Source organism: Pimephales promelas, chromosome 12 (assembly GCF_988280905.1).
Source record: "Pimephales promelas chromosome 12, fPimPro1.hap1.1, whole genome shotgun sequence".
NCBI classification, from domain to species: domain Eukaryota; kingdom Metazoa; phylum Chordata; class Actinopteri; order Cypriniformes; family Leuciscidae; genus Pimephales; species Pimephales promelas.
In genome coordinates, this window is record NC_142780.1 from 31,497,776 (window position 1) to 31,522,454 (window position 24,679).

At 37.3% G+C, this 24,679-nt stretch overlaps 1 protein-coding gene across 1 annotated transcript in view; it reads left to right on the plus strand.

Moving 5' to 3' along the window:
- Window positions 1–24,679, plus strand: part of syngap1b (synaptic Ras GTPase activating protein 1b) — a 131,567-nt gene that overhangs the window by 10,847 nt on the left and 96,041 nt on the right. Inside the window, 1 exon segment of the mRNA XM_089118000.1 lies at window positions 18,139–18,275. Within this exon segment, the coding sequence (XP_088974126.1) occupies window positions 18,139–18,275 (137 nt within the window).

Genomic DNA, 24,679 nt, shown 5'->3' on the forward strand with positions numbered 1-24,679 from the left:
TAAAATATAAAAGCAGCTATATATATTTTAAGACCCATTTATACTGTGTGAGAAAAATAATAAGTTTCATATTATAAAGAAAAATGATTTACTTTTTTATTTTTTAAAGAATTAAATAAAAATGTATGCGTACTGTGTTTTACTTGTTAGATGTGTTAGACTTGTTAGATGTGTTAGGACTTATGTATAAATCAGAGTGAAGTTGAACGGTATGGACATCACAGTTCGGTATACAGTTAGACGACAAATACAGAAGTCCAGATGGGGTCGTACGCGGTAATCTAACGCTGTTTGGTAAAAAAATGCAGCCTACGTTTTTCGCCTACCCCAGAATAACAAGGCTCAAAATAGCACCACAATAACACAGTAACATGATGAGGGTCCCTACATGCAAATCGAAGCACTGAGAACTTTGTAAGTGTACAGACCGTTTAATAATATCATGTTACTGTGTTAGTGTGGGGCTATTTTGAGCCTTGTTAGTGGTAGTAACTAGCGATTTTTCTTTTTCTTTACTCTATGCCCCCATATACTAGCGTTATACGCTAAACAGTTTTTAGAGATAAAACGCTTTACATTCGATTATCATGAAAACAAATCTTAGAGATCGGTCGACTAGGTACCAGTGTGTTATTAGACCAAAGGTTCATTTTGCGTCGGAGTTGTCCTTAAGTCACCATGGCAAGTTAAAAATAGATAAATTTTCTAAATGAGTCCTGAAACCCTGCATTGTGAAGCCTGTCCTGCTGTTTTTGAACACAAGAACACTTGACCGAAAGATATCTGATTAAGCCAGAAACCTGTCTAATTATAAAGAGCTTGCTGAGACAGACTGGTCGATTATGAAAATATAGTTTTGCACATTCAATACACAGTGCAGTCAGCATAAGGTTATGACTTAAAAACAGCTGTTACTTCTTTGCCCTTTCATAAGTACCTGCAAATCCATTTATGAGAATTTTTTTTTTGTATTTTAAACGGTTCCCACGTGATGTTGTGAAGTCTTTGTGGGATAAAGCTGGAAAGCAGCTCTTGAAGGTGAGCTTTAGAAATGAGTTTGATGAAGGAGTCGTGTGTTGTGTGAATTTTAATATCAGCCTGTGTTCGCTCCCCACTGACGGCGCATTAGAGTCGTGTAGCTGTAAGCTGTCTTCTGCACGACTCAGGGTTCATTTTCACGTTGGCTTACAGCCCTTTTGCAGGATGACCTAGGTTTAGTCGGAGAGGATATCTGCATTACGTTACTTAAATGCAATGCTATGCTCCACACACACGCACTGTCCCTATTTTCCCGCTTCTTTACTCCTCACAGTCGGTTTAACTGCGTTTCACATTCTCGGACCTCATTTTATGCTCTTAATCTGCTGCACTCAATGTCCTCGTCCTGTAGATCAGTGAGCATCCAGGCTTCTGCTGTATAGGCCACCTGCTCATCACTGTCTGGGACCGAAGGTGTGACCGGGGCGGGCTGGCACACACTGACACACAGATCGCGCAGGTAAACACACGCTGTGTTGCATGAAAAGTGGGCCAGCATGTGCTTGTGTCTCTGCTGTATAGTGTCCTCACTGGACCTTCACTGGTCTCTTTAGTACGCTGAGAAAAATTGGTGTAGAAGTTACTTTGAAACAATTCGCAACTCAGAAATTTTAACAGTTAAATGCAAGTAACTATAGAAGAAACTTGTTTTTGTCACGGAATAATAAAAAAATTCAAAAGGTAATTGCAAGTTTTCAGAATTACAAAATATAAAATCGCAAGTGCGAGAAAAGAAAAAAGTCAGAATTGCGAGATATAAACTCACAATTCTGAGAAACAAAATTGCGAGATGAAAACTCACAATTCTGAGAAACAAAATCAAAATTGCGAGAAAAAAGTCAGAATTGCGAGATATTAACTCACAATTCTGAGAAACAAAATCAAAATTGCGAGAAAAAAGTCAGAATTGCGAGATATAAACTCACAATTCTGAGAAACAAAATTGCGAGATGAAAACTCACAATTCTGAGAAACAAAATCAAAATTGCGAGAAAAAAGTCAGAATTGCGAGATATAAACTCACAATTCTGAGAAACAAAATTGCGAGATGAAAACTCACAATTCTGAGAAGCAAAATCAAAATTGTGAGAAAAAGTCAGAATTGCGAGATACAAACTCACAATTCTGAGAAGCAAAATCAAAATTGTGAGAAAAAGTCAGAATTGCGAGATATAAACTCACAATTCTGAGAAACAAAATTACGAGATATAAACTCACAATTCTAAAGTAACAAAATCAAAATTGTGAGAAAAAAAATCAGAATTGCGAGATATTAACTCACAATTCTGAAAAACAAAATTATGAGATATTAACTCACAATTCTAAGAAAAAAAAGTTACGAGATATAAACTCACAATTCTGAGAAACAAAATCAAAATTGCGAGAAAAAAGTCAGAGTTGCGAGATATAAACTCACAATTCTGAGAAACAAAATTACGAGATATAAACTCACAATTCTGAGAAACAAAATTACGAGATATGAACTCACAATTCTGAGAAAGAAAATCTAATTTGTGAGAAAGTCAAAACGAAAGAGACTCACAATGTGAAAAAAGAACAGCTCATTATTCTGACTTTTTCCCTTGCAATTGCAGGTTTACATCTCGCAATTCAGACTTTATAACCCGCAGTTGTGAGGTGAAAAAAAGTCTGTATTGCGAGATGTAAACCTACAATTGCAGAAAAAGTCAGAATTGTGAGCTGTTCTTTTTTCACATTGTGACTTTTTCTCACAATTTTAAATTTTGTTTCTCAGAATTGTGTTAATATCTCGCAATTCTGACTTTTTTCTCGCAGTTTTGATTTTGTTTCTCAGAATTGTGAGTTAATATCTCGCAATTATGATTTTGACTTTAAAATTTTATTCAATGTCGCAAACAATCTTCCATAAGTAACACATTGGAAAGTAGATAGACTAAAATAGTACTTTCTTGTGAAACATATTCCAATGATCTTTGTTTCATTTACAACTTCTAAAAATCTTTTTTAAAAGACTGAAGATGAATGTGACACTGCAAAGCAATGATGCTAAAAATTCAGCTTTGCATCACAAGATTAAATTAGATTTTAAAATATATTCTAATAGACAACAGTTATTTAAAATAGCAATAATATTTTACAATATAACTGCTGTATTTTGATCAAATAAATGCAGCCTTGAGCAGAAGATCTTAATCTTAACAACTCCAAACTTAGTTATTGTACATATTAGAGTTGAATTCTCTTAAGACTTAAGTTATTCCCTCTGTTGCTTCTCAACTTCTGTCCATCCGCTATAGCACCATTGCGTGTGTCTGCTCTGTGATGTTAGCGCACTAGCGCAGGTATGAATGTTAGCGACTGGCCTCAGGGTAATGATACAATGACATAGTTCTCAGTCTATCTCTGGATTGAGGACGGATCACTATAATTACGCTTTATCTCTCAGGACCCAAATCACGACCCGTTTTCTCTCAGCGGAGCGACCCACACGCATAAAGACATATAAAGGAATACACTTAGGAGCAATGCAACAAAGCACACACACATCTCTGTGCTGAAGCAACGAATGATGGCTGTGTCATGTGTTTTTGCAGACACGGATGGGAAATATTGTAGCCCCAGACTGTCAGTGATTTATTCAGCATGTGGAATATTCCAGTGAACGGAAAATACGGTACAATGCAAATATGCAAACTTCATTGAGGCACTGCTGCACCTCGTACTTGTTTTGACAGTTTCTCCGGCGTTAAATGTAAAATAGATGCCGGAGGACAGGACGGCTGTTTCGAATGGAACATTAGCTAACTGAATACACAGTATATGTATGTGAAAATGCAGCTATAAACTTTTCAGCTGTTTATATGCTACATTGTTGTCACATGACTTCATCTCCTTGCAAATATATCTTTAGAAATTTTGAACTTCCGTTTTTGCGGTAGCTCTGTATATTTCAATGGAAGAGTAATTAGCTGGTGAAGTGGATTTACATATTGTAGAGTTTACGAAAGTTATCATGAGCATTGTAATGTTTGAAGCAAATGTCATAACAGATGTCAGTTAGATCGGGAAGATTTTAAAACAAGTGGATCATTCATAAATTTGTTTGAACTTTCCTTCATGCTGTGGAAATACAAACAGGAAGACGGAAAACAACAAGCATAGCGCTAAAAATGGGTGAGGCTACCAAAGGTCTATAATTCAGTGGGTGGCATTCAGTTGTCATCTTGAAATTAAATATGAGTATTTACATCTAAATTTGTGTAGAAATATTTTAACTCTTGGTAGTCGGAGCAAATTATGAGTCTCGGAAGAGATCGGGTGCACTGCATTGTGTCTTGTATATGGCAGCTTTAAGCATATGTAGTTATTTTACGCTAGTGGTTAAGGTCTAGCTGGTTAGCCAGCCCGTTCTCATCCTTTAGCGTCATATGTGATGCTATATGACAAAACGGCGAAATACTACGCACATGGCACCCTTTATCGTTAATATAACACGCGTTGCAAACCCAAGGCGTCATAAATCCTTTAGCGTAATATGAGACTACCCTACCCTGCCCCACATCTAAACCTACCCATTACAGCGCATGTTATACTAACGATAACGGGTGCCATGTGCGTAGTATTTGGCCGTTTTGTCATATAGCGTCACATATGACGCTAAAGGATGAGAATGCGTTGGGTTAGCATAGGTTACCCCTTGCTGGTACAATGTCTGTCTTCACTGAGCTCTCTCTCCTCCCCCATCATGAGTGGACACGCCCCTTACTGCTGATTGGCTACTACAAGTGTGATTTGGTGCTCGGTCCAATCCACTTTTAAAGGTTTTTTTTTTTTTTCAAAAAAATCACTTGCTGGACCTTTAAATTAATAGATATTATTAGCATAATGACAATATATTAAGTGTTGTTTTTGACAAATGTAGTCTATCAAAATTAGGTGAGTTTAAATTTAAAACAATAAAAAAATGTCTGCCAATGGGGTCAGAAAAAATAATCTTGTTTTCCTTTGTAAATGAGTTTTTTCTAACCCATTAGCAGATTTTTTTCTTGTTTAAACATTTTAAATATGTTTAAAATGTTAATATGTAACTATAATATATTCTGATTGCAAAAAAAAAAACAAAAAAAACATTTTTCTATTTATGGTATAGAAAGAGTACAGCTTTTTATTCTGGTTAAATACATTTTGTTGCAAGCAACATATAAATGCTACAGATATTTCATATATGTTGTTTATATTATAAAATGCATTAAAGGCAATTGATAAAAAGTAATAATTAAGACATTTCTAATGTTACAAAATATCTCTTGAACATTCTATTCATCAAAGCATCCTGATTTTTTTAAATAAAGGTTTCTGCAAAAACTATAAAGCAGTACAACTGTTTTCAACAGACTACATACTGCAGAAATAGTAAGAGTACTATGGTAGTATGCTATGCGATTATGTCAAGTGAGGGTTTATTTTCCCACACAGGCGTGAACACCAGCATCACATTTCTTTTAAGTATTTTATAGTGCCAAATATTATTTGTCTCACTGTTTTTTAATACTGTCTCACTTTAAATTTTTATGAGCTTCCACATGAGAGAGAGAGAATTACAAAGGCTGCATCGGAAATCTTACACTTCCCTACTATATAGTAGGGGTAAAACAGAATGTGACAAAAGTATGTCCGAATTCACACAGTACTCAAAAAGAGTGGACAAAAGTACCCAGATGACCTACAACTTCTGACAAGATTCTGAAGTGTGCATATACGATGGACACTTACTTTACTATCCCATGGGGCCACAGGAGAGGATTTATAAATGGCAGTGAAGCGACAACCGATGCTGGTAGATCAAATTACATTCATACCACACACATTCTTTGGAAATAATCTTTTAGTGATCACTAAGAAATTACTTATTCAAAATAAGTACCTACTCAAGTGTGTGATTTCGGACGCAGGCAGAGAGTGTGAGGGGAGGCCGGGAGACAGATGGATTAAAGGTGGAGGGGGGCTGCTAGAGGAACACACAGGAACGGAGGTTGCCAGTGAGTTTGTTGGAGGGTTGGATCTAATTTTTTAGCTCACCCTTTTTGTCTGAATGGCTGTACGATTATGACAGTACACATAAGGGTTGATTTTTTTACAGTAATTATAGTCATTCATTTCAATGAATAGAATTTACATTAAATATGCACTCTTGATGTTTACTATGTTGCACTGGTCGATATCTTGTGCTTATATACTGATACTTAGCTGTGTGAATGTACCATCACACACTGAAAAAAAATATTTTCAATAAGTCATGACAACATGTTTTTACATTACTTTAACTCATCAAAATAAGTTCAGCCATTTTCAACATTCTTTTTTTAAATTACAGCCTACTAGATTGATCTAAGTTTTTTTAAGTCAGTTGAATAACATTTAAGTTGAAATTATTTAAACAGCCAAGTTGAATATACGTAAAAGTTTAAGTTGTTTTTTTACAGTGCATAAGCAAAAAATAAAATAAAATAAATCATCAATGGCATTGTAGAAATTGAAATCCCCATTATTTTTCTGGTTAATCGTTCAGCTCTTACTTGAGATATATATGGCATAATATAATATTTAAGAGTTTAAGGCTCACTTTTTGAGTGTGGTTTTGAATTAAATGCAACAGGGTGTTAAATTAAATTTGAATCCGAATTACAGGACGAGGACTGTATTGAATTTCAATTATGACATTTAACAGATTTTCAACCCGGTCACACATCAGGCCAATTTTATTTGTCCAACACGTTATGCACTATATAATTACATCATTAATTATGCCTGTTTATTCCCTGATTTGTGGAATACAATTCCTTTTCACATGTATATCACCATTTAAAGATAATTTAAATCCATGGTTTCAAATGTTTTTATGATTTCAAATGGTGTGTGTGTACATATAAACACTCACCTAAAGGATTATTAGGAACACCATAATACTGTGTTTGACCCCCTTTCAGAGGATGGGTACATGGTGGCCATAAAGGGATGGACATGGTCAGAAACAATGCTCAGGTAGGCCGTGGCATTTAAACGATGCCCAATTGGCACTAAGGGGCCTAAAGTGTGCCAAGAAAACATCCCCCACACCATTACACCACCACCACCAGCCTGCACAGTGGTAACAAGGCATGATGGATCCATGTTCTCATTCTGTTTACGCCAAATTCTGACTACCATCTGAATGTCTCAACAGAAATCGAGACTCATCAGACCAGGCAACATTTTTCCAGTCTTCAACGGTCCAATTTTGGTGAGCTCTTGCAAATTGTAGCCTCTTTTTCCTATTTGTAGTGGAGATGAGTGATACCCGGTGGGGTCTTCTGCTGTTGTAGCCCATCCGCCTCAAGGTTGGGCGTGTTGTGGCTTCACAAATGCTTTGCTGCATACCTCGGTTGTAACGAGTGGTTATTTCAGTCAAAGTCGCTCTTCTATCAGCTTGAATCAGTCGGCCCATTCTCCTCTGACCTCTAGCATCAACAAGGCATTTTCGCCCACAGGACTGCCACATACTGGATGTTTTTCCCTTTTCACACCATTCTTTGTAAACCCTAGAAATGGTTGTGCGTGAAAAATCCCAGTAACTGAGCAGATTGTAAATACTCAGACCGGCCCGTCTGGCATCAACAACCATGCCACGCTCAAAATTGCTTAAATCGCCTTTCTTACACAGTCTGTCATTCAGTTTGGAGTTCAGGAGATTGTCTTGACCAGGACCACACCCCTAAATGCATTGAAGCAACTGCCATGTGATTGGTTGATTACATAATGGCATTAATGAGAAATTGAACAGGTGTTCCTAATAAACCTTTTTGGTGAGTGTATATACATTCAGTATATTTAAAAACTTGCAATTAATTCCGACAGCACATAACACTCTAAAAAATGCTGGGTTGTTTTAACCCAATTTTGGGTAAAATATGGACAAACCCTGCACATTGGGGTAAAAATGTAATTTAAAAATGTAACCCAATGGCTGGGTTTGTCCATATTTTACCCAAAATTGGGTTAAAACAACCCAGCATTTTTTAGAGTGTATATATATGTATGTATATACTCACACATAATCAAATATTACTAAAAACTAAACTTTCATATTTATTCCATTTTAATTGTGTTTTCTTTAGTTACAGTTTTGTATTGTGTGCCCCTTCAATTCAGTTCTGAATGGCCCTGATTTACCAGTAACTTTACTTGCTTACTTGTTGTACCCATGGGCGGCAGTTTCCATCAAACTGAGATCATATAACAATCATCACCACTAATTCATCCTCTGATTTCCACATCTCATTCACTAATCAAATCTCTGGTGTCATGTACACATACTATGAGCTATACATAGCGAACGGAGAGAGCAAATGACAGGAGAGAGAGAGAGAGAGAGAGAGAGAGAAATAGAGTTTTTCATGGATGGCTAGGTTGCTATGGGAACAAGACATGGTCTCTTTTTCCCCGAAAAAGTGTTCTTGTTCCCTCTGTTTCTCTCAAAATCCCTCATTTTTCTCTCTTTTTCTCTTTTTCGCTTTCTTTTCCATCTCTCTCCCTTCTGTTTTTTCTCCCTCCTCTCCGTCTCTCGCTTTTTTCTCTCTCCCACACATTTTAGCACTCTTTCTCTCCGCCTCCCTCTCTCTTTTCGTCCCGTTCTATCCTCGTCTTCCAAACCTCTCTCGTTCCCCCTCTCTCTCTGATCATCTGTCTCTTTAACACTCACTTATATTCTATTCTTTTCTCGGTTGTCATGGCAATAAGCTGGGGGTGTGTGGGTGAGAAAGAGCGAGGGAACGTGCGCGCGCTAGAGAGTGGGTGTTTCGGAAGTGACATCTCTTGGGCAGTAACCTTGTTTCCTGTATGTAGATTTGTGGGGCGGGAGCTGTAAAGTGCAGCTACAGTGACGCCGTGTGGAGGATGTGGCGTGGAGACGAGCAGGTACTGTAGATGGAAACGCTGCTTCGAGAGCTTCCAGCTATTGATCAGGACTTCATGAGGACAGCCTTTCTTTCCATAACTACAGTGTGTAGTGCAAATGCCCGGGAGGATTAGCATGGAAAAACACTCAATGAGATTAGTAAACGGAGGCTTTTTGCTTTAAAAACGTGTATTGATTGTAGTTTTGTGGCTTTTAGGCCTAGATATGTGCAAGTGTAATTCTAAAAGTTGCCGGAATTAAAGGTCCCATCTTTTGCTTATACTGATATCAGCAGCAGTTACTACTGTCATTGTAGAAATCACAATCCCGATTGTTTACTGTATCTGATTAAACGTAAATAATATATATTAGGGAGATCAGCGTCTCTTTTTCGTTTGCGTTTTTTGCTGGTAGCAAACATCGTTGCATTGCCGCGCATTGTCCATACTGTCCATACATATCGTCCAGACTGTACGGTTCGGGACGAATAGAATACATGTACCGTTATGTTTGTGTGTTTGTGTGTATACCAGCCCTAGCCCATTGTTGAGGTTTACCTAACGTTACCTTATGTCACAAAACTAATTTTTCTTTCTTGACATATGATTAAATAGTAATTAGGCATGTACCGTGTTTTGTCGAATTCTAACCCCCACCAAATTATTGGGGAGTAATAATTTGCCACGCAGTCAGAATTCGGCACAACATCGGTGCATGTATTCATACCGCAAATTTTTATGTGTCTTGTGTGTACAAGACGAATACAGCTTTGTAGCCTAACCACCATTAACCAACAATAATCAATAAGCTCCGATAAGAAATTATTAGTGTCATTTTTCAAATTATGTCCATTTTATCATGAAATTTAAGCAATAAATGCCCTTTTGACACTCTTTAATGTGGCGTGACCGTTTAAGCAGCAGTACGTGAACGTGATCCTAACAAACATGAATGAACATCGGAAGGTATGTTGAAAGATACAGTACAACTTACTGAAACTTATTATCTCGTGTAATCAGTGTTTCAATGGTGGAAAGACGTCAGTAAAACAGTTGTAAACAATATCCCAAGTCATTCAGTGTCCACAGCTTGTTAGTCAGCTAGGGAAATTAACTCTTTCGCTAAATATATGCACTATATTCTATATATTACTTAACCTGTTTGAGATGTCTTTAGTGTGGTTTAAATAAATGTGGAATGAAAATGTATTATGTATAATGTATAAATGATTATATTTCAACAACGAATTGGAGTAAAAACATATTGGCTAGGCCTAATTAAATGTAGAAGTTAATGCAAAAACTGCCTTATGTGCAGCTTACATATTTGCATACAATTTGTTATGTGAGTGTTGATTATTACAACATGACATCATGACTTTTGCATAAACAATAAACATACACGCCACTTTCAAGTCAAGTGATTCCGCGTGTACAATGTACACGCCGTAAAATGTCCGAGCGAAACGAAACAAAATGTAGATCTACATCTGGGGAGCGATATTTTGTTTTTCCTAGGATGGAGGGGAAGACTCATAAATGGTATTAACCCCTAGTGACGGGTAGGTTTAGGGATGGGGTTGGGGTAGGTCATATACTGTATTTATATAAACAGTAATGTAACGTTAAGCAACGTTAAGGGACGGGGTTGGGGTAGGTCATATATTTATCATAAACATGTTGCACATGCATTTGTGCATGTTCATAAACACGCTGAAAAGCGATTATGCGTGTAGATAGCACGCCAAAATGGAAATACAAATTGCCGTGTCATACATTCGCCATTTCATGAGATCAGAATTAAAGATCAATTATATGTTGTTAACCTTTAATATTATAGTAAAGTGCAAGTAACGGCCCCATATAGTTTACTGCATTAGCAGGGATAATTATTTTAACCTACAAAAACGTTTAACTATAACTGAATTCATTCAAAGACAGATACACAATTTGTTCAGTAAACCACTGTTTAATAAATAAAAGCTATTTTATGCTTTCTCCCGTCCTCAGTTTTGTGTACCATTAGCTTTATTATATACTGGTATGATACTGATGTAAAATCAAAACATCCCCCCCCCCCCATTATTTTTTTTTTACATATAAAAACAGAACTTCGCTAAAAATGCAGATCGACTTCAATGGAGATAATTTTTTTCTTTACTTTTTTTTTTGCCTTCAGAATGTTGGCACCTACCAGTAGTGGTTAACTGGCCCATGTTTACCAGCTAAACCTTGATGTCTTCTTGGGGAGAGACCTTGGGATCTGTAAACAACAAAACATTTATTATTTGAGCCATTCTAAAAACTAGCCAATCAGAAACATTCTCAACCCGTCAATCATATTGCATGTTCGGGTTTGCTGCCATTATTGATTAACTGAGATGTTTTTGGAGATATGTTTGATAAAACCACTTGAACTTTTAGCAGCTTCTTATTTCAGCGTTTGCTCAGATTCTCTGAAAAGTCTAGAGATCTAATTTTCTCATCCGTTTACTTCCAATACCAAATGGTCTGAATTGCTATTCATATTCATTTTAGAACTGTATGTCAAATATTTTTATTTCTCCAGTTGAGTTTAGGAGAAACATCTGAGACAAAGCTGATACTTAAATCTCCTGAGAGCATCCTCTGAGCAATAACATTTTATTCCTGCTATTCCTGGATGACACATTCCTGCCTTTTAAAGTCCATTATGATGTAAGGTCACATGTTCATCACGGTGCATGAACGCAGAAATGCTTTTGTGCATGCATCAAAGCACGGCCTTTCAGTGTGCTTGAGCCTACCGTAACAGACTATTGACATCGGCCAATGCAACACAGATATGATTATGAAAAAACTTGTTTCTACTCTCTTTTCTATGCATTACCTGCCCGGGGCATCTGGAGATACTGTGTGTGAATATTTTTAGCACTGTTTTGAGTGCAGCGATGTGAATAATCAGTGTTTCTCCTGTTGGGCTGCGTAATGACAATGTGAGGCTGACCCATCCGTGGCCTTTTCCTCATGTGCACGGCACACATCATCACCCACAGCCCGCCAAAGAATAGTAGCACCCTCTCAGAAGTGTGCAAGCCAATGACACTCAGCGTTTGTGATGGAGAACATGAAGAGGCGCCTGCAGCGTTTGTGTCTGATGTCAGAGGGTGTTTAGGACTAACTGGTGCACTCATTCACTGAAATCGATGCATATGAAGAACAGCTTTTCATTTAACAAAGAAAATGGACAGAAACTACTGTGCTCTAGAAATACTTTAAATTTGCAAATTTGGGCTCTACTAGAATAGGATTTCATGCATGAATGTTCAAAAAGCATTATTTCTCACATATTTCGACAGCATATGTTGCAACACCTTTCTCCGGTGCATGGCCGTGCACCATGAGTGCTCGCTCTTGTATTCGAGGACGTGGAAGAGCACAATTAGTCTTGTAAAAATTGGTTGCAATCTGAAACATCACCGATAGAGGCCGCTAAAAAAATAAGTCCATATGTCAGGCAAACAATAAACTATGCTTCTAACCACAGGTTGTGAGCTGTCGTTCCAAACACACCACTTTGCGATGCTGTTTTTTCAGGAAACACCGACTCATTAAACTATGCTGATAATGACGGAACTTGCAAACGTAGTTGGCTAACGATGCTCTTGGGTAACGCACCCACCCCTATCCACAAGTTTCCGAGGGGCGCTCCTGTAAAAAATAAAGTGGGTGAAACTTCCGGCGAGGCGGCGGAAGTAGCATTCCAATGGTATTTTGTGTGTTAGTTAGCGAAGAGGCTAGCTGTTTTTCGGAGAATTATTTTACTATTTAAAGACGCAAATCTTTATGAGAGATGTCGTTACGGAGCTCAGGGACAACATGTGCTGTTCGCGGTTGTATGTATAGCCGGACTAAACTAATTTAGTGGCTTAAACGGGATTGTTTTGAACATGAGCCGAAAATGAAATCAGAGTGATCCTGCCAACGACTGTAGTTTCCATCACCTCCCAAAAGACGACAAATCTTCCTGTGTACATTAGTTTAAATTCTTAATGTTCTATAAACTCTATCAGCATGTGTTTGGCTGTTCGCTACTGATGTTAAACCTAAACTCAGGATCAAAGCCTGTGTTGACAGAATATCAAATGTGCCAGTTAATGTATTCAAGCAGCACATTCATTTATAATTTTGAATAAACTCCAAAGCACAATGACTAAGTGTGTATTTTTTATTTTAATTGTTTGTCAGCTCGCACAACTGTCTGTCACCATGCCTTGATGAGTATTGATTATTAATAATGTTATTATAATACTCCCAATCAACTACTGCGGAGGGTAAAGGTACTGTTATTTCACCCTTTTGAATTTCGTTGAAGTTGTGTTCCCACATCGTTAGCTAGTTTGGATCGCTATAACTTGAATGACTGTCAACTGTTGAATGAACGAGCGTCAAGCATGTCAAATCGCGCTTTGTTTACTTCCAACCGGAAGTCGCGCCCACTTTTGACGCAAGGCCTCATGGGGCGTAGGAAACTTGTGGATTTAGTTCCTGTCTCTATGAAGCCCCTCCTCCTGAAAAGGGCATTGTCTTCTGATTGGTCTGCTGGACCACTGTGTTGTGATTGGTTAAGCACTTCAAGCGTGTTTGGAAAATGTCACACCCCTTAGCATGACCGCGAGTTTCAACACACTACTAACGCCAGTCAACCAGGGGTGCGTTTCCCGTACAACGACGTAGTTCACTGATTCACTACCATAGTACGATGGATCGTTGAAAAAATCAACTAGCTAGTCACGGCTGTTTCCCGAAACCCACTGTCGCAAAGTATCGTTCAACCACGTTGGTTTCGCACGTGGTGGACTAGTAACTACCTTTAATGAAAGTGTTTGAGATCCAGTTAACGCTAGATTTGTTTTATATAAATTACAGACATGTCATCTGAGGACTATTTCTAATTGTTCTCAGTTGTTCTGCTTTATTACCAGATTCAATATTTGGCTCGTTCTTACATAGTATGCACGTTCGCACATGCGCATTTTTCAAACACGTTAGTTCAAATATTTTGAAAAACTAAACGACATAAATTACATTTGTATGTATTCTAAATAAAAGGCACCGGTTGTACTGAATGTCAGCTTGCTCATTATGCTCAAGCTAAGGATTTATTACCTCCAAATGTGATGCAATATAGAAACGATGCCTCTAACCACAGGCCGAGAGCTGTCGTTCAAACCACACAACTTTGCGATGCTGTTTGCGAATATCCGTTGGAACGATGGTTTCGGGAAACACCGACTCGTTAAACTATGCAGATAACGACGGAACTTGCGATCATAGTTGGGTAACGATGCGTTCGGGAAACGCACCCCTGGCCTTGTCCCCTTTACTTTGCTTATGGCTTAGACAAGAATGATTTTAATGAGGATTATTGTGAGTAATGTTTACGCATAGCCGTGGGAACGTATTTTGAGCAGGGGGGTGCTGAGGAAAAAGGTGTGTTGGGGTGAGGTCAAGTTTTGTCAGGAATGATGTTATGAGTATGTCCAGTAGGCTTGTTACTAGTGTACCGGTTTGCCCATACACATAGTTTTGTATTTTTTTTGACATAAAATCAATTTAGTACAGTTTGACAACGGGTGCTACTGTTATAAATTGAGGCGTGTCTGCTCCTTAGATCAAGAGAAGGAACGCAGGGAAGCAGGAGTCATGTGACGAGAGTGAGGCACGATGACTGATACGACGATGGCGGAGGCAAAATTCACTTTTGTCCTTGTTTTATTGTTGTTGTGTTTTCATTAAAAAATAATTTGTTTTAAAGTAAGGGGATTTTTTTTTTCTTAGGCCCCAACACGTTCAGCACCCCTACCTCCCACGGTACAGCATGTACATTCACTACAATCGAGACTACAATTCGAGGCGTTTCAGGGAGTTCAGAAATTGTGGGCACTGATATAGAGAATATCTCCCCAGTTTGGACTACTAGAGTGACTTTGTGTTTTTTTATAAACCGGATTAGTTTTACAATCTCTTCAAGAACTTTTTAAAATGTCAAAGTTGTAGTTGCGTAGCTGTCAATGGAGTGACAGAAAGCTGAAAGATCTAAGATGAACAACATGAGGATGAGTAAATGATGACAGAATTTTCATTTTCAGTTTTCATTACTTTTGAAAAGAAGTGTAAGTTCCCCTTTAGCCTTATTGCCTTGAATAAACACAAACATAGTACCTTGTGTTAATCTGGCATAACGTCACTTCATATATTTCTTGCACCTAAATAATTTCATGTTCTCTCCCTTTGAAGTCTTTTGTTATTGTCACAAGCAGTTTCTTTCATGGCGGAGAGTGCCGTTGAACAGAGCAGTGCTGGGCAGCTCCTCCAACTCACCGGGCGTTCTTGTCAGGACAGATCTGGATGTGACAGGCTATTTCCATGGCAGAAAAGATTTCAGCTGGCTTGCTGTCAAGCGGAGAGCCCAGCGCGCAGTAGTTGCACGGCCCAGCGGTGGGGCTACGGCTCAGAGCAGCGGCGCAGTACTGCGTTTACTCTGTTTGTTCGTGTCACTTCATGGCCTACTGATGTTAAAGGAACAGTTCACCTTCAAATGCAAAGTCTGATGATGATTTGTAAAAAAGTATGATTTGTCAAATCATATCGACTACTTATTTTGAAGTTCAATGTAAGGTTCTCTAATGCTTATACAATGGTCAAGTCAAGTCAAGTCAAATATATTTATATAGCGCTTTTCAGACAATGGCTGCACTTATTCGATCAAAAATACAGTAAAATAACAGTATATTACATTATATTATATAAACTGAAAAAATAAAAGTCTGTTTGTTATATATATATATATATATATATATATTCATACATTACATACATTGTACTATATACATTCCTTATTATTAGAATTTAAAATCACTTTTCTATTTAATATATTTCAAAATGTAATTTATTCCTGTGATGGTAAAGCTGAATTTTCAGCATCATATCATCTTCAGTGTCACATGATTTTACATAAATCATTCTAATATACTGATTTGATGCTCAAGAAACATTCCTTATTGTCGTCAATGCTGAAAATGCTGCTTAACGGTTTTATGGAAACCGTAATACATTTTGTACGATTCTTTGATGAAAATATTTGAAATAATTTTGTAATAATTTTGACATTTTAAATGTCTTTTATAGACCAATTCTGAGGATGTTTTTCAAATGGCGCCAACAAATGGAAAACTGAAAAAATAAAAGTCTGTTTGTCTATGCATCAATTCTAGCAAACATAAGGCTACTTAAGTCCAGAGATCTGGTTTGTGAGTGCATTTCCCTGTTGTTCTCGAGTGCTTGGAGGAAATCTGACAAATGTGTGTGCGAGTCTGGACAGAAGTGTCCTGAGCTGGTCCAGCATCCCTCTGATGCCGCCACCATCTGTCAAGGCTGTTTCTGATTGGCTGGAGGTTTCGAGGCTAGGGACTCATGCAACGAGAGGACACCGGGGCAGAATATCGACTCTGAGCGTTTTTTTGGAGCGAAAGTGTAGGAGATACATCTAGCTGTAAGTTTTATAGAAGAACAGGGATGAAGTAAAAAAGAGTCAAAGTAATGGCTTTATTGCTCTTGCCTTGGCTGACAGGGCCAGAGCTGAACACGCGACAGCTTTAAACCTGATGAAACCTTAAAGCTATACAGGGCTATCAATATCAAAGTCTGGACATGAGTTATACGTTTACAGTCTGAGGGGAAAGACACCCGGGTGTCTGTAATGTGCATTGCTGTCTAAAAATGTAGAAGCTCATATGTGTTGTGGTGTTTATGTTTGAAAGCTGTGTCTGCTATGTTTGAGGAGCCACGGACCAAAGGCACCACGCATCTTAGGTATATATATTGTGTCTGTTGGTTTTTTTTCTTGTTGTTTTTGGCTGGGCTTCTATGACAGCCCATTGAACCATATGGTAAAAAGTTGCCAAATTTGGCACACTGATTGGGAAGGGTATGTTTTTCATTTTGACCAACTGGTTTAAAGGGATAGTTCACTTTGAAATTAATTTTTTTGATATGTTTTAGCTTACTTTGATATTTTTCGGTCAAACCGTTGTTGTCTATCAGTCATAATGGAGGTTTAGGGGGTCCACCCTCGGTTCACCTCAAAGAGCATGCACAGAGAAGTCCAAATTAAACATGATTTAATGACTCGTAAATGTAAGTACACATTGATGGCCTAAGACACGAAACGAGCGGTTTGTGTGAGAAAACGAACAATATTTATATCGTTTTTACCTCGTGTAACCGCAGCCATGTCCAACTGATCTAACGGCACAGGCGCTTCGGTCTGCGCATGCGCCGGAAGTGATCGCTTGCGCATGAACACAGAAATTCCGGAAGTTTTACCTTCTCTGTGAAGATCTAATCATATTTAGATCGCAAATCGCAATGGAAGACGATTTCGATATATCTAAATATGTTTAACGAAAGATCAGACCGTGCTCCAAACCGTATAGTGCGCGCATGAGGGAGAGGGAGAGAGCGAGAGACTTTGCGTGTGTGTGCCTCGTGACACAAAGACTCAGGCATCGAAATTTTCGTTATTATTCGGTCTGGTTATTACTGTTTACGTCGGAACCGGTTCCCTATTGGCACTGCGTTTCGATACCCAACCCTATCCATAATGCATCCGTCTGTGTATTCAGTACCTTCGTCCATATTTTCAAAAAGTTTCTACCGGTGAAATCAAACGCACTGGCACTGATCTGTGATTGGTCTGTTAGCGCATTAGGTCCAACCCCCTATGGGCGGGTTTGAAAGGGTGGGGACTAGTGCTTGTAGTCTTTACAGAAATCCCCCCCCCCACTTCCACTTCCTCCTACACTGACGTAAAATGACGATTTTTGCGTCACTGGAGGAGTAAGTGAAAAAGATAAATTGTCTCAGGGAAAATGAGAGAGTGTTGCACGACCATTCAATAGTATGACTGGATTTCTAACAATGGAAATCTTAATGCAAATGGGTGGAGTGTCCCTTTAAATTTAGTGGATGACTTTGCAGATGAATGTTTGGTAACAGCACCACATACTGGTCAAATGTTGTATGTTCCAGAGAAATATAGACTTTGAACTAATTGGAATAAAAGCATAAGTCTGTCTTGCATTTTTTTTTTGTTACATGCTGTCCCTTACCTGTTCTCCTCTCTTTCTCATCCTCCTCTCCCAGATGCGAGGTATGCTGTCCCCCCCTCCTACCGACAACAGCCCTCCTTCGCTGCTGCTCCCTCCTACGAGCAACCCGACTGGAATCCTCGTCTGTGTGTGATCAGTGGAAATCAGCTCTACATGTTGGACCAGGAGGAGGTACTGGCAGCCCAATCACATGTAATCATGCACTTCCTTTCCAGAGTTTGTGTGCCGGACGGGTGGTAATTTTACCACCAGTTCACACGCGGATATTTATTTGAGACTTGCCACGGCTCAAAACACACACTTTCTGTTTCTATATTCTTTAGTTGACTTGCATGTACAGTCTGGGAGTGATGTAAGTGCAATTGTGTAACTCACATAAGTATTAAGTGTGATGAGTCATTATTATCAGTTTGTTAATAATCAGTAGTCTGATTAAATCAATATTTGAAGAAGATAATACCAGTTTTTATTCAAAATATTTTTCAATGGCAAGTTACAAAAGTAAGGAGCGGATATTATGTTTTAAATATATGCCTGATTTTACTTGACGCCTGTAAAATTGTACATTTGAGTTCGTCAGTGGCAGTCAGAGGCCATTACCGTTATCTAGAAAGCATTATATAAAAAATATATATAAAATTATTGATAATGTTTTAATAGTGTGTGTGTACACATACACACAATATATATTACTTTTATTTAATATTTTTTTATTATTATTTTTTATTTATACATGTATCATGTTATAATATAAGTACAGTATACGGTATTAATTTATGTCATAATATAATAGTCTATGTAAATAAGTATATGTAAAAAAAAAAAGAAAAATTTATATTGTTGTAATAAACCCGATAAATATATATTATGTTATATAAATTGTTATTGTTGTAATATATCTGATAAATCATCTATTTTAATACAGTATAAATACAGTATCATGTTATCTGATAAATAATATATTATATATAATATCATAGCTTTATTCTATAATATTATAATATATATTTTAGTTATTAATTAAAAGTCTATATGAATATGTAAAAATATACATTATTTATTTATTTATTTATTTATTTTTTGCAAATGAAATGAACACGAAATTGCTGCAGTTAACCAAACAGTGATTACTCACAATTTATAAAAACTGCATTTCAAATTTTGAACACAGAAATAGTTTATTATCCAAATGATCACTGGTGGAGGGATTCAGATGCAACTTGCTTGTTTTAGTAAAACAAAAACAAAACAAAAAACAAATATACAGTATATATTTGGTTGGGATGTGAACTCAAGTTCCTTTGCATGTTAAATTAAAACTTTCTCTACCCCGTTATTTATTTGCATTCTCCGAGTCTAGTCTGAGCGTACCTTGAGGAAGTCAGCCCGTGCAGTGCCTGCGGATCTAATGGACACACTGGCTAACCTGTGAAGCAGGCACTGTGATGTGGATCAGGTCTCTAGTGGAGGAGAGGCTCATTAATCAGAGGCACCGTCCTGTCTAATTGCACCCGTTTTGTTGCATGTCCCGATAAGGCCACACTTTGAATAGATGTGAATCGGTCGTGACAGGCTAATGGCTGTCACCTCTGTGAAGATGAGCACCATGAAATATTCATGGTTGTCACTCATCTGCTGCAGGGGACAGTTGCAACCCTGTTTGTGTGTGTGAGGGTCTTCATTCAGGTCCTGTAGTGAATGACAATCATCTCCTCCATGAAGACATTTGCACTGTGGGAGTCTGCAGGAGGACATGTTTTCTCTGATTGTTTTCAGGAGGTGTTGATGAGTGAGGCGAGTAAAGTACTTTCCAATCAATTTATGATGTTACCACTTAACAGCAAAATTGAGGATCGTCAGTTAATAATTTCACTAGTGTGTTATATGCACACTGCATGTGTTTTTTTGTAGTTTTATTTTAGTATTATTTAGATACTATTATATTATTTGATAATATTTTTATTTTTAAAAGTTCAGTTTTTTCCTTATAAAAAGTTCATTTTTACCTTAATTTGTTTTAGTACTTATTATGTGCTTTTGTCATTTGTATTGGTTTATTTTTAATCGTTGTAATTTGCTTTTAATTTTAGTACTTTAACGTCAAACTTCAAATTTATTTCAGTTGGTTCCAAAAGCAAACAATTTAGCTGTATTTTTTTTAGTTAATATTTATTTTGTTTTATTTCAGCTTTATTTCAATTAACAATTTTTTAATTGTTTCAGTTTTTAGTACATATATTTACATATATGTTTTTATACATATATTTACTATTAGTATTACTATTTTTTTAATTATATAAATTATTTATTAAAAATTATAATAATTAAATTATATTATATAATTTAAAAAAACGCACCTAAAACCCTTAAAAAAATACTTCTGGTAATTTTGTTTTTAAAAGTGTGCTTATGTTTCTTAAAATAAATACCACTTGATATGTATTTCTTGCAATGACAGTGATACATTATACAGTGTGCTTTAACCGTCTAAATAAATGTAATACTTTTAATTGTCTGCCGATTTTATTCGCGCTGCAAGGCAGTCTGGATACCATGAACCAAATTTTCCCCTGAAATAGGTAACCAATCACAGAACGGGGAGGGAGCGCATTTGATAGACATTATAGCACCCAATAATACGGCTCTGGGCATTCGTAAACCACGCCTCAAATACGGGAAAATTTACATGCACTGTAAAAAATATTTTCAAGATTTGTTATCACAACATATTTTCTTTTGTCAAATCAACTTTATAATAATTTATTTAGTTGAGATAACTTATTATTTTGAGTTTCTGATGGTTAAATTAATCTCCTTCATTGTATTAACTCACTTTTTCCAGTTCAATCAACTTAAAATTTTAAGGCAACCCAGGTTACTTACTTTTTTAAGTTAAACCAACAATATTTTTTTACAGTGTAGTAATCACAACATGTTTTCTTTTGTCAAATCAACTTAAATAATTTATTTAGTTCAGATAACATATAATTTTGAGTTTCTGATGGTTAAATTAATCTCCTTCATTGTATTAACTCACTTTTTCCAGTTCAATAATCTTAAAATTTTAAGGCAACCAGGTTACTTACCTTTTTAAGTTAAACCATCAATATTTTTTACAGTGTGGTTTCCAGACCCCGTTTCATTCTCAATGAGCCAGGCTAAGTCATCACATAAAATTAAAAGAATATGAAATCACCTGAACGCCCATCACACACCAGCTTACTGGTGAAGAGGAGACCAATGAAGCCAATTAGTATATAGGGATGATTAGGAGGCCATGATGGACAAGGGCCAAATTTGTGAGCGCCCTCTGCTGGCTTCACTAACACCTCCTGCAGCCACCTGGTTTTCTCAGGAGGTCTCCCATCCAGGTACTAACCAGGCTCAGCCCTGCTTAGCTTCAATGGGCAACCATTGGGCAATGTAGTGACTTGTTGCTATGCTCAGAATAAGCCTTTAGAGGGAGTGAGAGAGTGAGGAGTGATTTGCCGCCATGTCATTAGATCCTAATTGATGTTTAGTGACAGCGGCCCACGTCCGACTCCACACTCTCTGTGCACCAGCCCTCAGATGAATGGTCCTCGTGCAGATCTGTGCAACCGTGACACTGCGTTACGCAAGTAGACACAGAGCAAGGCTTCTCTCGCTGTGAGTGGGCGGCAGCCATTCTTGTAGCTGCCCCAGGAATCAGGCTATGGAATCATGCGCTAACCGAATCGCTCTCTGCATGTGGCTGCTCGCGTTGTGTTTCATTGTGGTCTTCCAAGATGTCACAGTAAATATATTAATTAGTATGGACACAGTCAACAGAGAGGCTTTGAGCGCAGCTGACGGTGTCATGACAAACCTTTGAGAGGAGCCGTTAGCATTGTGGGAGTCTGTTTGAACTGGAGGAAAAGATTATGTAATGGATTCCTGGGATGTGTCACGTGACAATACGACAGAGCTCATAAAATGGTTTGACAAGCAGAATGTTCTTTCTCAGAGAGTGCAACAGTTTTTCAACAGCCTTTCAGTATTTCTCCACAAAGGGATTTTAATTTTAAACTCATGCCATCAACCAAACCAACCAGTTACGAGGTGCATCACAGCAAAATAAAAACAATAGTCAAAATAAAACGCCTACTAAAAAATATTAAATCTTTCATTTTTATTTTCCGAGTGGCCTGTCTGTTTGTGCAATTGCATAAATCCAGAAGACTTTTCAAATACTAATATAAGCAATAGGCTTTCTGATAATTAAGTAATCATGTAATCAGTAAAAAGTAACTAGTCTGATTACAAATTCAGATTTTAAAATGAAATATAATCTAATTACAAGTATTTAATTTTTGGAATCTGATTACGTAATTCAGGTTACAAATAATCATTATTTATGTTTACAGTACTGTATTTATGTGTGTGTGTGTTGCAGAAAGACTTATTAAAAATAATTTGAAATAATGCAGACTGACGGCTTCAATAGAAGCGTTTATCATCAATTAACAAGCTCGTAGCTCACAGTTTCGGTCTGTCTTTAAATGTTTAGAAGTTATTGTTAAAAATCTATTCCCCTAATGAGTAAATGAATGGGATTCCTTATCTAAAATAGCCAATAGGGTTTAGTTACTATTGCTAGTCAGAGGCAGGAAAAGAAAAGATTGTATATTATAATGTTTTCAAATTTATTTTGTCAACTTTTAGGAGAGTCCTGGCTTATAAATGTTAGTCTCAAAGATACAACACTTTAACCTATTTTAACATTTGAATAGAAGTGACTTGAATGCACTAACAAAGGTCTAATTATGTCTGTTTTGTTATTTCATTTATCACTATTAAAAAAAGCAAAGTGGAGCTGCAACAAGACAGGTTTTGTTAACAGATCGGACAGTTTTTGCTGCCATTTTTTTTTTATAGAGGAGAATTAATTTCCATATATTTGTGGTGAGAAAACTGTGCATCCATCTATCCATATCTTTCAACCGCCACATCTGACGGATTGCAACTGTATTTTCTATCCATAATTCAATGATTGCACAGTAAAAATGAAACAGGAGATAATATATCTCTGGTACGACGTTCTCAGGATCAGGATACAAACAAGTGAAAATCATCCTGTGTCATTTATTACCAGAGCAGCTGGAACCTGACAGTGATGTGATGTTGATAGAAGCAGACAGATCTCATCCTTCTTCTCTTTACCTTCGCTGTTCTGCTGTGACGCCGTGGTGTTCACGGGCCAGATCCGGGATGCCAGGGAACTCAGTTGAGGTTGGGGGTCAGTCGGGCTGCCGGCACTGTGCTGTCAGGTCGGGCCGTGATCTATTAGCGCACCATTAGGACAGAACGGACTGCACACCTGCTGTTCTCCTCCCTCACCTGCCCCATCACACAGCTGGGCTGGTTTAGACTGTGCTGACACATGGCATACCCCCCTATAGCGCAGGATGGATGCGTTTGCCAAGCCTGAGCTCAGTCCAGATTTACACACAGAAAGTGTTCTTGGGTTCAAAATAGCTAGATGTTAAACAACAGGAGGACACAGATGTCTCAAAGTGTATTCTAAAGGTGAAATTAGTGTCACCAACACATTATCAATATTTTCCTTCTAACAGTCCCCCGATCTGCTATTGGTTATATATATGTGTATGTATATATATGAAGTCTGGATCAAGCTGGAGAGTTTTAATATAGGCAAGAAATAAAAAATACTGTTGTTGCCACTGAAAAGAAAATCTACTTTTCTCTAATTTCATAAAATATTGGTTCATCCTTTATCCAAGGGAAATAATTTTTAATGATAACTTATAAACCATTAAAGACAGCATTACTGTGAGCTCTGAGGTTGTTAAGCCACCATGCTGCATTATTTTACCTTATTTTAATTTATTTTTAATAAGCATGTTTAGCAGTGGAATTCCTGATGAACAATTACAATACATTACCAATGATTCGGCAGCTAAATCTCCACCAATCAGAGAATCAAAACAAGGAAATGGCACCAAGGCCCTGTTTACACCTGGAATTAAGAAGCATTTTCATCAATCTGGTCACAGAATGCATGTTTTTCAAACCAATACCGTTATCATCTCCGAAAACACGAAAACACGAAGTCATGCGCATGCTTATTTTGTTTAAGTCTATAGAGCTTATGCGCCAGAGAAACAAGTCCGCAGCCACCTTTGAATTTGTTTCTGTTTTTTTTTTTGGTTTTTTTTTTTTTTGCGGTAGCTCTGTATATTTCTATGGCATCGCTGTCGAAGTTGAAGTGGATCTACTTATTGTAGAGTTAAAGGAGTAGTTCACTTAAAAAAAATACATTTTTTCCTGATAATTTACTCCGCCTCATGTCATCCAAGATATCCATGTCATTCTTTCGTCAGTCGAAAAGAAATTAAGGTTTTTGATGAAAACATTCCAGGATTTTTCTCCATATAATTGACTTCACTGGGAACCAAACGGTTCAAGGTCCAAAAGACAGTTTCAGTGCAAACTGAAAGTTTCACCAAGATGAACTAATCTTTTTCCGAGTCAATTTGTTCATTTCGTTCGTTGAATGAACCAAATGACACGAAAAAAGATTCGTTCATTTTGAT